At 37.1% G+C, this 14539-nt stretch overlaps 1 protein-coding gene across 1 annotated transcript; it reads left to right on the top strand.

Moving 5' to 3' along the window:
- The first annotated feature begins 1583 nt into the window (after nucleotides 1-1583).
- Nucleotides 1584-13157, top strand: LOC117963617 (leucine-rich repeat-containing protein 38-like). Its single transcript, XM_034904372.2, has 2 exons — nucleotides 1584-2470; nucleotides 11723-13157. The coding sequence occupies exons 1-2, from the start codon at nucleotides 1834-1836 to the stop codon at nucleotides 11968-11970; spliced, it is 885 nt and encodes a 294-aa protein (XP_034760263.1). The 5' UTR covers nucleotides 1584-1833; the 3' UTR covers nucleotides 11971-13157.
- Nucleotides 13158-14539: the final 1382 nt, after the last annotated feature.

Genomic DNA, 14539 nt, shown 5'->3' with positions numbered 1-14539 from the left:
GAGAGAAATACAAACACAGTACAGTATATATATATAAAAAAAGCTGACATTTAAAATGTCAATTAAACTAAACATTGTCTAAAGACTGCTGACATTTAAATTTGATGTTTACTTCATTTTACAGACAGGTTCATAGAATTCACTAGTTTAATTATACAGACAGATTCACAGAATTCACTAGTTTAATTATACAGACAGGTTCATAGAACTCACTAGTTTAATTATACAGACAGGTTCACAGAATTCACTAGTTTAATTATACAGACAGGTTCACAGAATTCACTAGTTTAATTATACAGACAGTCACAATATTTAGATACACCACTTATACATTTTGAATAGATTCATTAGTATGATTTTCACAATGCATGTTTAAATCCTTCTACAATACTAGTATTTATATTAACAATAGAAATGCACTACAGAGTATTAACCAATACCAGTGTGCTACCATAGTAAGACCATTGAGCAATATATTGTTCCAAATCCATTGTTCCTTTAATGTATTGCAGTATACTGTACCATGATAGAAGCTCAGCTGTGTGTAGTAATGTTTAGTGAAGCACCAGCAAGCATTGAAAAGTGTACAGAGCTGTGTTCAAGCATAGCCTGGTAAATGCAAACACAGCAAGAGGTTATAAATGGTACTCCAAACTGTGTTATATCTGATATTGTCAACAGACTGTAGGTTTATATGGAAACAACTTTCTTAAATATTCACAGTATTTTTTTAAACCAAAAAGAAAAAAAATAGTAATTTACAGATATTTAATAAGTACATATATTGTACAGGGTGTCTCTTAATGTGTATCAGTTTGAGGTATAAACTGTTTAAAATGATGTCTGCTTAAATATGACACCCTTCATGTGTCCTAGTATATTATAAATCACAACACTGCGAAATTACTATTTAACATAAAAAGTTTTTTTTTGTTGTTTTTTTTTGTTGTTTTTTTTTTTTTTTAGAATTGTGCACTGGAATTTTGACCTTAACTGTAATTGGTTTATTTCTTGTATGTGATTTCTAATATTAGTACTTCATAGATGTGAAATAAATCATGTCAAATGTATTAATAAGGCATTATAGACATTTAAAATCTGCATATGTATAAATACTTAAAAAGGTCTGATTCTTTTGTGGGTTCCCATTTGACCGTTTTCTGTGGGGTTCAGTATTGTACTGTTGGTTCTTTGAACTCCAAGCCCCACATTAAAAAGCCCCTGGTGTGTTCCCCAGTATTTCTGATCCCCTTCAGCTATGGGAATCTCCCACAGAGTGCCGGCACAATTTAATGGCAAGCCGGGAGATTATATCTGAGCTACCCTTTCAACAGCAGAGCCTTCCTGGGGATTCTCTGTATCAAAGACCCAGGTGTGCTGCTTAATTAATCCAACAGCAGAGACTTTAAATTAGCCTAGCAAACCGACCTCCCCTTTCCCTTTACCCCCACCCCCCTTGCTCTCCCAGCATTTCCTAATCTCTGGTTCGCTGGTTTCTATTTACCTCTGTCCTCTAATCTCCCCTCCCTCTCTCTCTCTCTGCAACTCTCTCTCCGCATCTCTCTCCTCCCCTTACAGCCGGCTGGCTGCTATCTGATCTAGACTCCAGCTACATGATCTCTTGGAAACAAAACTCGGTCTCTCACAATAGTTGCTCGAACTGCTTTCAGGTGCTGAGCATCTAGGAAAGATGCCTCTGTTGCCTCACCTTTGATTTTTACTGCCCTCCTTTCCTCCCCTTCCTAATTTCCCTCCCTTTCCCCCTTCCCAGAACCCCACTCCCCCATCCCCATCCCCATCCCCAATCCCTCTCCCCTATCCACCCTCTCGACAATGTTGTCATGCTGCCGTTGGCTGCAGCCTCTAGTCCAAGCCAGCCTCCTACTCTGTTCTGCCTTGCTGAATCACGGGCAGCTTTGCCCGACTCCCTGCCTCTGCCCGGACCCTCATACTGTTGACTGCAGCGGTCAGGGGCTTGGAAGCTTGCCGGATTTAATCCCCCTGAACGTTCGGAGGCTCTTGCTGTCCGGTAACTTTATCGACCATATCCCAGCAGATTTTCTTGTCCTCTACAGCGATCTAGTTTGTCTGGACCTGCGGAACAATTCCCTTTCTGCAATAGAGCTCGGAACATTTAGTACGTCCTCCAAGCTGGTGTTCCTCGATCTGGGATGGAACAACTTGACAGAGATCCCAGCAGGCACCTTCTTGGAGTCTGGGAGCCTGATCAAGCTCCGTTTAGACAGTAACCCTTACCTGTCATCGATCAGTGAAGACGCTTTTCTTGGTCTGACATCCCTACGCGAGCTGGAGCTGGAGAGTAATGCCCTGTCCAGCATGAAGGTTGCATCCCTGAGCCAGTTGTCCTCATTGAAGGTCTTGAGGTTGGAGGACAATCCTTGGGTGTGCAACTGCAACTTTGCTAACCTATATGCATGGCTGATGGAGAACTTAGACAGGCTTCCAAGAGGTAAGTTTACAGCAGTGTTCTTTTGCTCATGAGCCAGCTGCCCAAGGGAGCTGTATTATAGGTATTGTAGTCAAATGGTCAAAACTGTATTGTAGGTTTCTAGTGTTATGGTACCTAATCACAAAACCTTAAATTCGTATTGAGCTGTTCTACACTGTTCCAGAAACCAACAGCAGACTTGGGAATTTCAAACTTTATCTAACTCAAAGCAGACACCCTAGCAGCATCCCTTAGATTAGAAAGTATAAAATGCTCAATAGAAAATAATTTATCATTGCTCAGCTTGGTATTTGTTTTTATGGTACCTCTGTAGCTGTAACAACAGCACAGGATTTCATTTGAACATATCCAGCCAGTGTTTGCATAGCTGTTAACATTAGAAAAATATTCCACACCTCAAAATAGAGCATTAAAGCAGATGGTTGCATTTATGTACAAGCCCGTCATAACTCTGGGGAGAGAGCTGCAAATAAGACACCTCGCTGGAAATGAGGCTGTCAACTCTGCTTCACTTCTCTGACAAAGCTTGTATCTTTCTCTTTTCAATTGTATATACCATACGTTTCAAATTTTTGTCCCAAAACCAATACTGGAGAAACAAATAGAGACATATTTACTAGACCTATTTGTAAAACTTGAGCACCTAAAGATAAATCAATGTGAGCTGGTCATGTGAGCAAACGAGATGCAAAAGAGAAATACACCAAATTCTCAATTTTTTTCCAGCTTTATCAAATTGAGTGTTATATATTATATTATATATCCAAGATACTGGAATGTATCTGGAAAACCACTTATCCCATTGTGATTAAACTTGGTATTAACATTATTTTGCATAGTATATTGGGAGGATTAGATTCTGGGGATACTGTAATGGGCGTGCCTCTCTGCCTGTACACTTGACCATGCATGCACTAATCGGATACAGTTTCTATACTAATAACATTGTGTTAGCTGGCTTCCTTGCTGAGGTCAATAGGGGTCTCTGACCTCTGGCCACATTTTTACAAAATGCTTTAAATGGGAAAAGTGTCAAAAACAGAACAATCTGTGCCCACTAGGTGTCCCGGGTTCAGATTGAATCTCTAATAGAAGGCATCTCATTGGTATTAAGTCAATGAAATGGGTTGAATTACAGAATTACACCAGGATGGTGCTTCTAACATTATTTATATTATCGTGCACTTTTGAAGTTGCCTGCAGAAAAAATGAGACCGATTTAAATTTAAAGTAATTACCCTAAAGGACGAATGGTAATTTAGAAATCAAATAGTCTACCTCTTCATTCGCTTCCCTTTCTACTCCCTTTGGTTTACTTTGCATTTCAATAAGCTTTCTTATTACTGAAAAAAAATGGAAAAAGGCTGAAGTTTCAACGCTACAACCTTCTCATACTCTAGCAGTTATAGTGATAGAAACAAGAGGATAGAGGGCACAGTGAGAGAGATGGTATGAAAGGATGAAAGGCTAAGATTGATAAGTGGATACGTGGAAAGGACAAGAGGAAACAAAGGGATAATTAACGAGGAGGCAGTGTAAAATGACCTTGTCTAACGTGTACACTTCACAATTAGATTAGTGTTTTAATGATGTGGACAGTTGCCTAAGGGGAACTTCATTTCCTAATTTTCTTCAATGACAATGCCGTGGTTCTGTACAATGTTAGCACACTGACAACTAATTCACCTGCAGTGGCTGTCATTCATGTGGGGTTTGGGGTTCAAAGAACCCACAGAAAAATATTTAACCCCACAGTAAAGGGTCAAATGTGAACTCAGAAAAAAAGACAAATATTTAAAACCTTTTAAAAAAATGTTTTATGTAACTACATTTATTATTGGTTCTATAACGCCTTATTAATACACATCTATAAAGTGCAAGTATTTTACATCCTGTATGAGAAATCACCCAATCACTGTAAAGGTTAAAACACCTGATCCTGTGTCATTCTGGGAATCAAACAAACCACTAAATAAAAAATAAAAAAATAAATTTGCTATATTAGTAATCCACAAGTACAATATCTGTTTGTGATTTATAATAAGTACAGCTTATGTAGTGTGTCTTATTTTAAAATACATCATTTTGCACATTTTGAACAGCTCATCATCACTTTGAGATCTTCTCACAGAAACTGCAAGAGATGACATCTATTAAACTGTAATAAACCCCCTACACACAGCATATCAGTGTATAGTATATTGTACCAGCGAAACAAGGTTCACTTGTAGACTGAAAGAATCAACCTCGGGTCATGTCTCTCACTCCCCAAGCCTCATTATTATAGACACAGTATAACATTCCATCCTGGTTATGGTGTATGTGAGAAACTTTGAAACTTTGAAACTTTGAAAAAAAAAGGGAAATGGATAATACACTGTTTTGACATTATATTGAATTAGAATCATTATTATAATTATTATTACTGGTCATTCTGTAGTTTAATGGACCCTTTTTAGTTTATCAGCTGTTAGCAAGTAGCTTGCTAACACATTAACAGAAGTTGTTCATTTTGTTTTAATAGTTAGTTAATGTATAGTAACCCATTTATAAACAAAAGTCATAATAATAATAAAATCTCAATTTCAGTTAAATAATCCTGAAGATGTTTGCTGATTAGTTTAGCTGGCCTTTTATTATTAACATTTATTCACATGTAGTTCTCAGTAGATCATCCCTCTAAAAGCTAAAGCAACACTAGAATCTAAAAACTCGCTTTTCAAGGCAACATTAAGTTCAAAGCAGACTAAACGTCCACATACACATAAACATTTGTTCAGTTTATGATAGCATTAATAAGCTCCACAGTGATCACTACCTGTAGGTAATTATTATTATTATTAATAATAATAATAATAATAATAATAATAATAATAATAATAATAATAATAATAATAATAATAATGTAATAGAAAAGTGTTAAATTGAATAAAATTGATTCCAGCACTGGTTTATATTTCCAGGAGTGTGCTGGCATTTATGGCCAGTGTATCAGACTGCCTGTTGTAAATTACCAGTCTAAATGATTCAGCAGGATAACTTGCATATACATGATACACTCGTGTACAGAACTCTCGGGTTAAGGATGAACGAATGCAATCCATAATTTAGTGGAATACAGAATGAGATCAAAGTTACAGACCAACGTGGGCCATTCCAGACCACCGCAGCTTCCTAATGGAAACTGCTATACATCTGAAAGTCTAGAATGCTCTAGCAGGCTTTTTATACAACACAAATAATATCCTGTGTACTGTACTTAGCAATAAAACTGATAATTGACTTCTGTGGCAATTTTAGTGACTCAAGCATAGATTAAGAGGACTTAGTAAGCAACAGTTATCTAGCATTCGTGGATTCATTTGGCTAATATTAAATAATCACTGTATTTCAGCTCATGTAGAAATATTAAACAAGCATACAGCCTGTTTCACACTTTCTTTAGTTAAGAATAGGGGTAGCTTTGTTATACTTTTGTATTATCTTGAGCCTAACTCTAATTGTCCAGTCTGGACAGGATTGGAAGGAGGGACTAGGAGGCAATGTGGTCTAGTATAGAACTGAGGGGCTGGTAGGCAGTGTGGCCTAGTGGTTAGAACTGAGGGACTAGGTGGCAGTGTGGCCTAGTGGTTAGAACTGAGGGACTAGGTGGATGTGTGGCCTAGTGGTTAGAACTAAGGGACTAGGTGGCTGTGTGGCCTAGTGGTTAGAACTAAGGGACTAGGTGGCTGTGTGGCCTAGTGGTTAGAACTAAGGGACTAGGTGGCTGTGTGGCCTAGTGGTTAGAACTGAGGTGCTGGGAGGCATTGTGGCCTATTGTTTGGAGCTGAAGGATTGGGATGCAGTAAGCTTTGTGGTTCGAGCTGAGGTCTCTTAAAAAGGTGTATTAAACAGAAATCGCTATAGATGCATCACAAGCTTGTTCCAGCTTTCCTGATGAGTCCCGTAGGCTCCAGACTCACAGGAAATCCTATGCCAACCTACCCTGTAACCCTAACCCTAATCCATCATGAACAGACACATTCTGTAATGTGTCACCGCTGTAACTACAATGAAGGTGCCATGTCAACAGCATTGCTTCAAAGTGTCATTCTCCAGCACTAAAGAGTACTAAATCGTACTGCGAGAAACCATAAAGAAAGCTTAGTATAGGCCTGGCACAGTAGAGCAAGGTATAGCACATATTCTGAATGTATGGCAAAGCAAGAGAAAATGTACAAAGATAATTCAAGGATGTTCTCTTGCCTATAGAGAAGATTGCATAGAATGCCTTTATTCATTGAGCTACTTGTAGAAGCCTATAACTAATGTGAAATAATAAATGATAAATGACAATCTTACAGTTCATGATGAAGTCTAATACCTGCGTCACAAGTGCTGGTGTGAGGACACATTTCTTTCTTTATTTATTTATTTATTTATTTATATCTACCATCATATCTGGAAATTGAACTGTCATCAATGCAAAGCAGCTACTGTATAGTGGTTTGTGGCATATGAATGAATACACTGCAATACCATGATGTCAGTATCAAACAGTGTTCTATCTGAACCACTAGAAAATATGTGTTCCAAATGTATTATGTTGCCATCAATGCAAGGTAAAACACTATATCAAGTATCAAACTATTATGAACCTAAAAGGTCTGGAACTACAATAATAATTTAAAAAACATGTTTTTTCAAATCTTACAGGTTAATGCATTGAGTCAAGCACAAAAAAAACAGTTTGACTCAATGCATGTATAATTAAATGCCCAGTCGTTCAACGGCTACATTGAAAAAGTCTAGAATGCTTTTCACAATGGAGCAGCATAATGGCTTTGTGACTTGATTCTGCATTTATGAGAAGCCACAACCACTGCTTCCTATTTCTGAACGATTCAGTGTATAATGCAATCTGAAGGTAATTTGAAAACATTTATGCAACAAGACCATTAGGTAACACTGCCTCTGGTGTGGAAGTGAAAAGCAGTTTAATTTACCATAAAAAATACAGTGTTGAGTAAGCTGAAAGGCTTCGTGTTGCATCTCATCTAGCTGTTGGTCTTCAATCCCCAGGGCTAGGTCTTTGCTGTCCTATGAATTTGCAGACCAGGAGATATTTTAAAATGTATCTTATAAAAGTTTCATAAGTAAAATAAAATATCATTAGTTTTGCTTCCGTTGTTTTGGTCATTCCTGTGTATTTTAGGAATAATTCAGATAACTTTAATATTATCTACACCCCTTGGTGGTGAACGCCCACATATTCCTGTCATTTAGGACTTTATAAAATCACATATATAGTTAATTGATTCATTTATTTATATATATATATATATATATATATATATATATATATATATATATATATATATATATATATATATATACATTTTGCAGTCATTGTGGAGTTTTGTCTCTAATTTAGTCAGACTAAATGCATTGATTAAGTTAGCAGTTTATTAAACTAGGCATCGGAAACACAAAACGTGTTTTTATATATATATATATATATATATATATATATATATATATATATATATATATGTGTGTGTGTGTTTGCTGTGGTAAACTATTATAAGTACATATACAGTAGTGTGCAAATGTATTAGAACACCTCGAGATTGGCCATTTATTGAGCTTTGCACACAAATAAATATTCATTTACTACAGAAATTAGTTATATGTTTTTTTCAAACTCAACTTACATGAAACTAATTCAAAACTAAAAACACAGCCATGTCTGAAAGTGCCTTCAATACTAATATTTATTATGGCCACCTAGCTTTTCCGGCTAGATTGATTGAATGTAATTTGCTTGTGAAGCCAACATTTCTATTAGTATTACCACTGTACTGCTTTTAGCTATTTAGATTCTTCATTAATTATAACTCTATATTTTGTCATAAAAATAGTTAAAATAGTGCAAAACAAATGTTTAAATTATCAACATTATCATGTCCCTTCTGGCGTGTGATTACTGTTCCAGGCCTGCATGTCTTCCCTATATGTCTGTCATGTAAGTGGTATATATACTCAACATCTTGATGTCAGGAAAATGCTTTAAAGCGTTATTTATTGCTTATTTTAAAAGGGCATCAGTACCTAATTAAAAATTAATTTTATTGTTAAATAGCAAAGTGTAATAAAGCATGGTAAAACCTTTTAAAGCATTGTTGAGCCCAGAGAGGTATGGTAAAGCATATTCAAATCATGGTAAACTATGATAAATGGGGGGAAAACATGGGAAAACAGCTAAATTAGTGGTACTACAGTACTGGTTTAGTATATTCCCTGAGCAGCAGTTCAGAGGTACTGAATTTTGATTAAATGTGTTCTGAGAATCAAAGCTCTTTCTTTTGGTGACAAACCATATATTTCAATCCGTTGACAGAGTCTCTGATTTGACTTGTTTCTGTAGCTAGCGATGCTTCAGAGTCAAGGTTCCATGAAAAGAGCCGGTGGCTACTGGTAAAAGAAAAAAAAATACATCATTTTACACCTCATTGAGCCCACAGTCATTTCTGAAGAATTCAAAGAGACACAACCTTGGGAGGGAAGCTGGTACCTTCAATTAGCAGACATGGATGAAGACGCTGTCCTCAACCAAGCGAAAAGTAGTTATACAATGAGACCAACATTCTGACATCTCTGTCTCACATTGTCACTTCATCTGGAGGTGAACGCTCCAGGAACATGCAAGCATTCAAGAGCATCTACATATAAACCTAATCCTGTCCCACATCACCATCCCACCCCAACCCTTACACCTAATCCTGTCCCACATTACCATCCCACCCAAACCTTACACTTAATCCTGTCCCACATTACCATCCCACCCAAACCTTACACTTAATCCTGTCCCACATCACCATCCCACACAAACTTTACACTTAATCCTATCCCACATCACCATCCCACCCAAACCTTACACTCTTGAGTTCTGTGCACTCCAGAGTATATATATATATATATATATATATATATATATATATATATATATATATATATATATATATATATACAGTGCCTTGCAAAGGTATTCAGACCCCTGACCAATTCTCTCATATTATTGAATTACAAATGGTACATTGAAATTTCGTTCTGTTTGATATTTTATTTTAAAACACTGACACTCAAAATCAATTATTGTAAGGTGACATTGGTTTTATGTTGGGAAATATTTTTAAGAAAAATAAAAAACTGAAATATCTTGCTTGCATAAGTATTCAACCCCTGTGCTGTGGAAGCTCCCAGTTTACACCGATGAAAGAAATTGCCCTAACGAGGACACAATTTCCTTACCATTGGCCTCCACCTGTGAACCATTAAAGTTGCTGTCACATTTTCTGGATAAAAACCCCACTGTTGAAGGATCATTAGTCAGGCTGTGAATCTGAAGGAAAATGAAGACCAAAGAGCATTCTACAGAAGTTAGAGATAAAGTAATACAAATGCACAGATTAGGGAAAGGGTACAAAATAATATCCAAGTGTTTGGATATCCCAGTGAGCACAGTTGGATCAATAATCAGGAAGTGGAAGCTGCATCACACCACCCAGGCACTGCCAAGAAAAGGCCATCCCTCAAAACTCAGCGCTCAGACAAGAAGGAGACTTGTGAGAGAAGCCACAGAGAGGCCAACAATCACTCTGAAGGAGCTACAGAGTTCAGTGGCTGGGAGGGGAGTAATGGTGCACCAGTCAACCATATCAAGAGCTCTGCATAACACTGGCCTGTACGGGAGGGTGGCAAGAAAGAAGCTGTTACTCAAAAAGTACCATCTGAAAGCACGTGTGGCGTTTACCAGAAAGCATGAGAGTGACCCAGCTGCGATGTGGGAAAAGGTTTTGTGGTCAGATGAGACCAGGATAGAGCTTTTTGGCCAAAACTCAAAGCGCTATGTGTGGTGCAAACCTAACACTGCCCATGCCTCAAGACACACCATCCCTACAGTGAAGTATGGTGGTGGCAGCATCATGCTTCTCATCAGCAGGGACTGGGCATCTTGTTAAAATTGAAGGAAGAATGGATGGAGCAAAATACAGGGAAATACTGCTTCAGTCTGCTAAAAAAAACTGAAGCTTGGGAGGAAATTCAACTTTCATCAGGACAATGATCCCAAAAATAATCCCGGTAAATCTTACCTGTTCAGTATTACCATCACTTAGGTCTCACATTTCCCTTCATAAAGGAGACATTCTGGTAAATGTGTATTTGTTGTATTTATTTGTACTGCTCGCTCCTTGAAGATATTCCACCGCCTCTTTGTGTTCTACTTAAAGAGGTCACACGAGGAACACTTTGGACTAGATTCTCAAAACTCTTTAGTCATCAATTGCAAAAACATTTTTAAAGAAAAAAGCCTCCAATAAACCAGCAAACCAGAAATAAATATAATTAATTTAGATGACTCAAATCCAGAACAAAACAAAATGATGTAATCCCATTGAGTCACTGGAAAAGCAGCGGTTCAATACTGAGGAGTTGCTTCTGAGAGTTTTATCAGACTCCCAGAACACTGATGTTTAAAATGTCTCTGTGTATTTTGTGTGACCACTTAATGTGCAGCAGTGAAATATTTGCTAGGAGCGATCTGTAAATTTTATCTCATTATAAAACCACAACACAATGGATCTGTTATCATAATGGAGCCCTTTAATGGTCTCAGCTGTGGATTTGTGCCGTATTTACACCATAAACCATCTGCTCTCTACTGCAAATCATTTCAAATATTATGATGCCAACACAAAATATTACAAGGTAAAAAAAAGAACAACACAAGCAGTAGATCATTTAGGCTGGCCATTACAGAAAAGTTATCAATGAGATCTCATTATAATGCTACCCTGAAGAAACCCCAGCATTATAAGAAATGGCAAAACAATGGATTTGGAGCAAAAACTGAAAGGTGCGGTGGTCCTGATACAGTAGCAGACTGTCCGGTACTGATTTAGTACTGTAATGGTTAGGTAAAGGGAAGCGGGTAGGTAATATTAACTATTCATAAGGTTAATTGTAACATTGTCAAGAAAACTCATCCCATCAGCCAATAGGGACCTTTAACCTACTTGCATGACCAGTAGGTCATTACCCATTGCTAACTGTTACCGCCCCCTTCTCATATCTCCCATCTCTATTTTACTTTACGATTCTCAGCATGTTAAATGATGCCATTACTCAAAGCTGTTCAGGTTTGGGTTCCAGCAGGGAAGAGGTGAAGTTGGAAGGCTGGTTGTGACAGTGTTGTTTCTGGTTCCCCTGCAGGAGTGGACGGGATGCAGTGCTCGGTGCCCCTGGATGGGCGGAGGGTGAACTTGAGCCAGCTCTCGGAGGACAGTTTCCAGGGTTGCCAGCTGACCCTCACCCTCACCGACTATCTCATCATCATCTTCTCGGGCATCTCCGTCTCGGTGGCTGCCATCATGACCAGCTTCTTCCTGGCGTCCACTGTCCACTGCTTCCAGCGCTGGAGCAAGGCCAACAAGACTGACGAGGAAGAAGGCGAGGACTAGCGGCTGTGTCTTCACTGGAAACCCTGAGACCAATGGGTGGGCAACTCCGGTCTGGCAGTGCTGCTCCATAGCAGGTTTAATAGGTGGAACTAAATGCACTTCAGGATATACACTTCAGGTTAAATAGATGAAGAATTAAGGACATGGTTGGAACATGGACCTGGATTGGATATGCTGATATTTCTACCCTTACCCTGCACTATAATCGCTACATACTTCTTACCTTTCATCATAAGCCAAAGAAATAGATAATTATCTAAATGACCAATTTTGTCCAATAATTTTTTTATGTTTAGAAAAGTCTGAAGGACAGGGTTTTCAATGATCTTCATTGCTTAGTAGCACATAGTACACAGTGTAATTAAGAATAAATAGAGAATTATGTGGCACTATTAATGCTTAATTTCAGGGTCTTGTAACACAGTTTAGAATGTGTTCAAATGTTTAGGAAAGCATTTATCATTCAATGCCAATAAATACTTAATTACACATTAATACACCTTGATTGGTAACCCTTAAGTATTAACAAAATATATTGCTATACAGTAGATCTTTTTGAGAATGTGTATATCATTTTAATGGCATAACTTTTAATTAATTGCAAATTAACATTACACTTACATTCTGTATTTAGAAAATAATTATTTAGTATTCAGAAAAAAAATTATTAGAAAACATATTGTGATTGAGAGGGGGTCTAGGTTGGGCAGTGAGCTGGGGATCTGGGTTCAAATGAGTTTCATAGTCTCAAATTCAGTGAACCTGTCCTACAGCACAGGAAGTGATTAAACTACCAGGATGCAGCAGCAACTTTTAATCTGTTATATTGTATTAATAATAAAAAAAAACCTGCAAATCAAATAAACAAGCAAAGGGGTCAGTTATACTGTTGGTCATGCTAATAGGTCAGCTTGGCTATTGCTCTTGTAAAGCAATTCTAATGGTTACTAAATGTTGTTTTTTTATTTGTAATCCTGCTTTCACGTCTTTTTAATGGTAAACTGTACCACCTTAAATGGGACGTGGAGTAAGTTACACAATCCCTACTTTCAGCACATCTCCAAACATTATCCTCATCCTTGTTGTTCTAAATATTATTATATTACCATAATGTTATTATTGCTGTATTATAACCAATTATCCAAATTATACCAAATGGAACTATTTGTACTTAAACCGCAGTAGCTATGACGATATATATATATATATATATATATATATATATATATATATATATATATATGTGTGTGTGTGTGTGACATTACACTTTTTCTTAAAATACTCATTGCTTGTTTTGTATTTTTTTGATCCCTCAACATCAACAGTAAGAAAAGGAGATCGTGTTCAACATCTGCGTGTACCGGTAATTAGTGTTTCAGTAAAGATTTGTGCTTAGCGACTTGGTTTACAAAGCTTTCCGATTCTGGCCCTTATGTGTACATATTCTTGTGTTTTACAGTTGGTAAGTACAGTATGTTTTTTTTTTATTTTTTAATTAGCTTTTCTATTTATTTTTTTGTGAATTTGCTTTATATAAAAAAAAAAATGGTGTCAACTTCATAATTAGGGTTCTCGGATTGCAGTATTTTTTTCGCTACCCATAACAACGCACACAAATTAAAAGCATTATTAGTTTTTATGGAATAGGGTAATCCTATTCATAATCTACCTTCCCCTCAGATGCATTCACATCTTGTGGTCTTTGAATGGAACAAACACTCCTCTTATATGTTCAAGCCACATTTTTTCTATGCCTTATTTTTTTATGCCTTATTATAAACTAGAACTGGTCTGGCATGCAACAACAAATAATTCATATTTTGGCTAAAAAAAAAGAGCTTTAATCGTGTCTGTTGTCATGGTAAGCAAAGCTGGGGCCTTACCTTTGGGGCAAACAGGAGCTCTCACTGATGGTATACTCCTCTCAAAGCCTGTCAAGACTAATCACCAGTCAAGCTTAAAATAAAGACCAGAGAGCTGGCAACAAAGAGCATTTTATACATTTTGCTATTTTGTTTGATTAAAAAACAGGAAGAAGGCACAAGGATTTTCCTTTATTTATCACTATGGTTACACATCCAGAAGACTCAGGCCATACAAAGGCCTATCTGTGACATAGTGATTATGAAGTGTTAATGTAGTACTGCAGAAACCACGCGTCAGCAAGACCAGGAATGATCCTGAAGATACCAACGATTGAATGTTCTTAGCTTCAAAAGTGTCAGTAATTGCAAGTTTGTGAAAATGATTAGACCGAGCTCAGCTGTGAATAAGACTGCTCATGACCTGTTCAAATTCCTTAGAATTCTAATTGAGCCTTTTGAAGTTATGTTATTATTGTTGAGTTTGCTTTCTTTATGGTTATCTCAATTACACTAGTAGCAGTTTTCATTGACCCACATTAGCACTAATCATGGACTACACTACCTCAGGTAACATTAAGTAGTCCTAGATTAGTGCTAATCGGTCTGCTAAACCAGCCATACAAGTAGTCAATTTAATATTGAGTCTCATCCTGGAATAGAGTACTGAAGTTAAACTGTGTGTGGACTGTGATAGTTAGAGAGGC

The sequence above is a fragment of the Acipenser ruthenus genome, chromosome 27 (genome assembly GCF_902713425.1).
Source record: "Acipenser ruthenus chromosome 27, fAciRut3.2 maternal haplotype, whole genome shotgun sequence".
Lineage (NCBI taxonomy): Eukaryota > Metazoa > Chordata > Actinopteri > Acipenseriformes > Acipenseridae > Acipenser > Acipenser ruthenus.
This window is presented reverse-complemented; position numbering and strand designations above follow the sequence as displayed.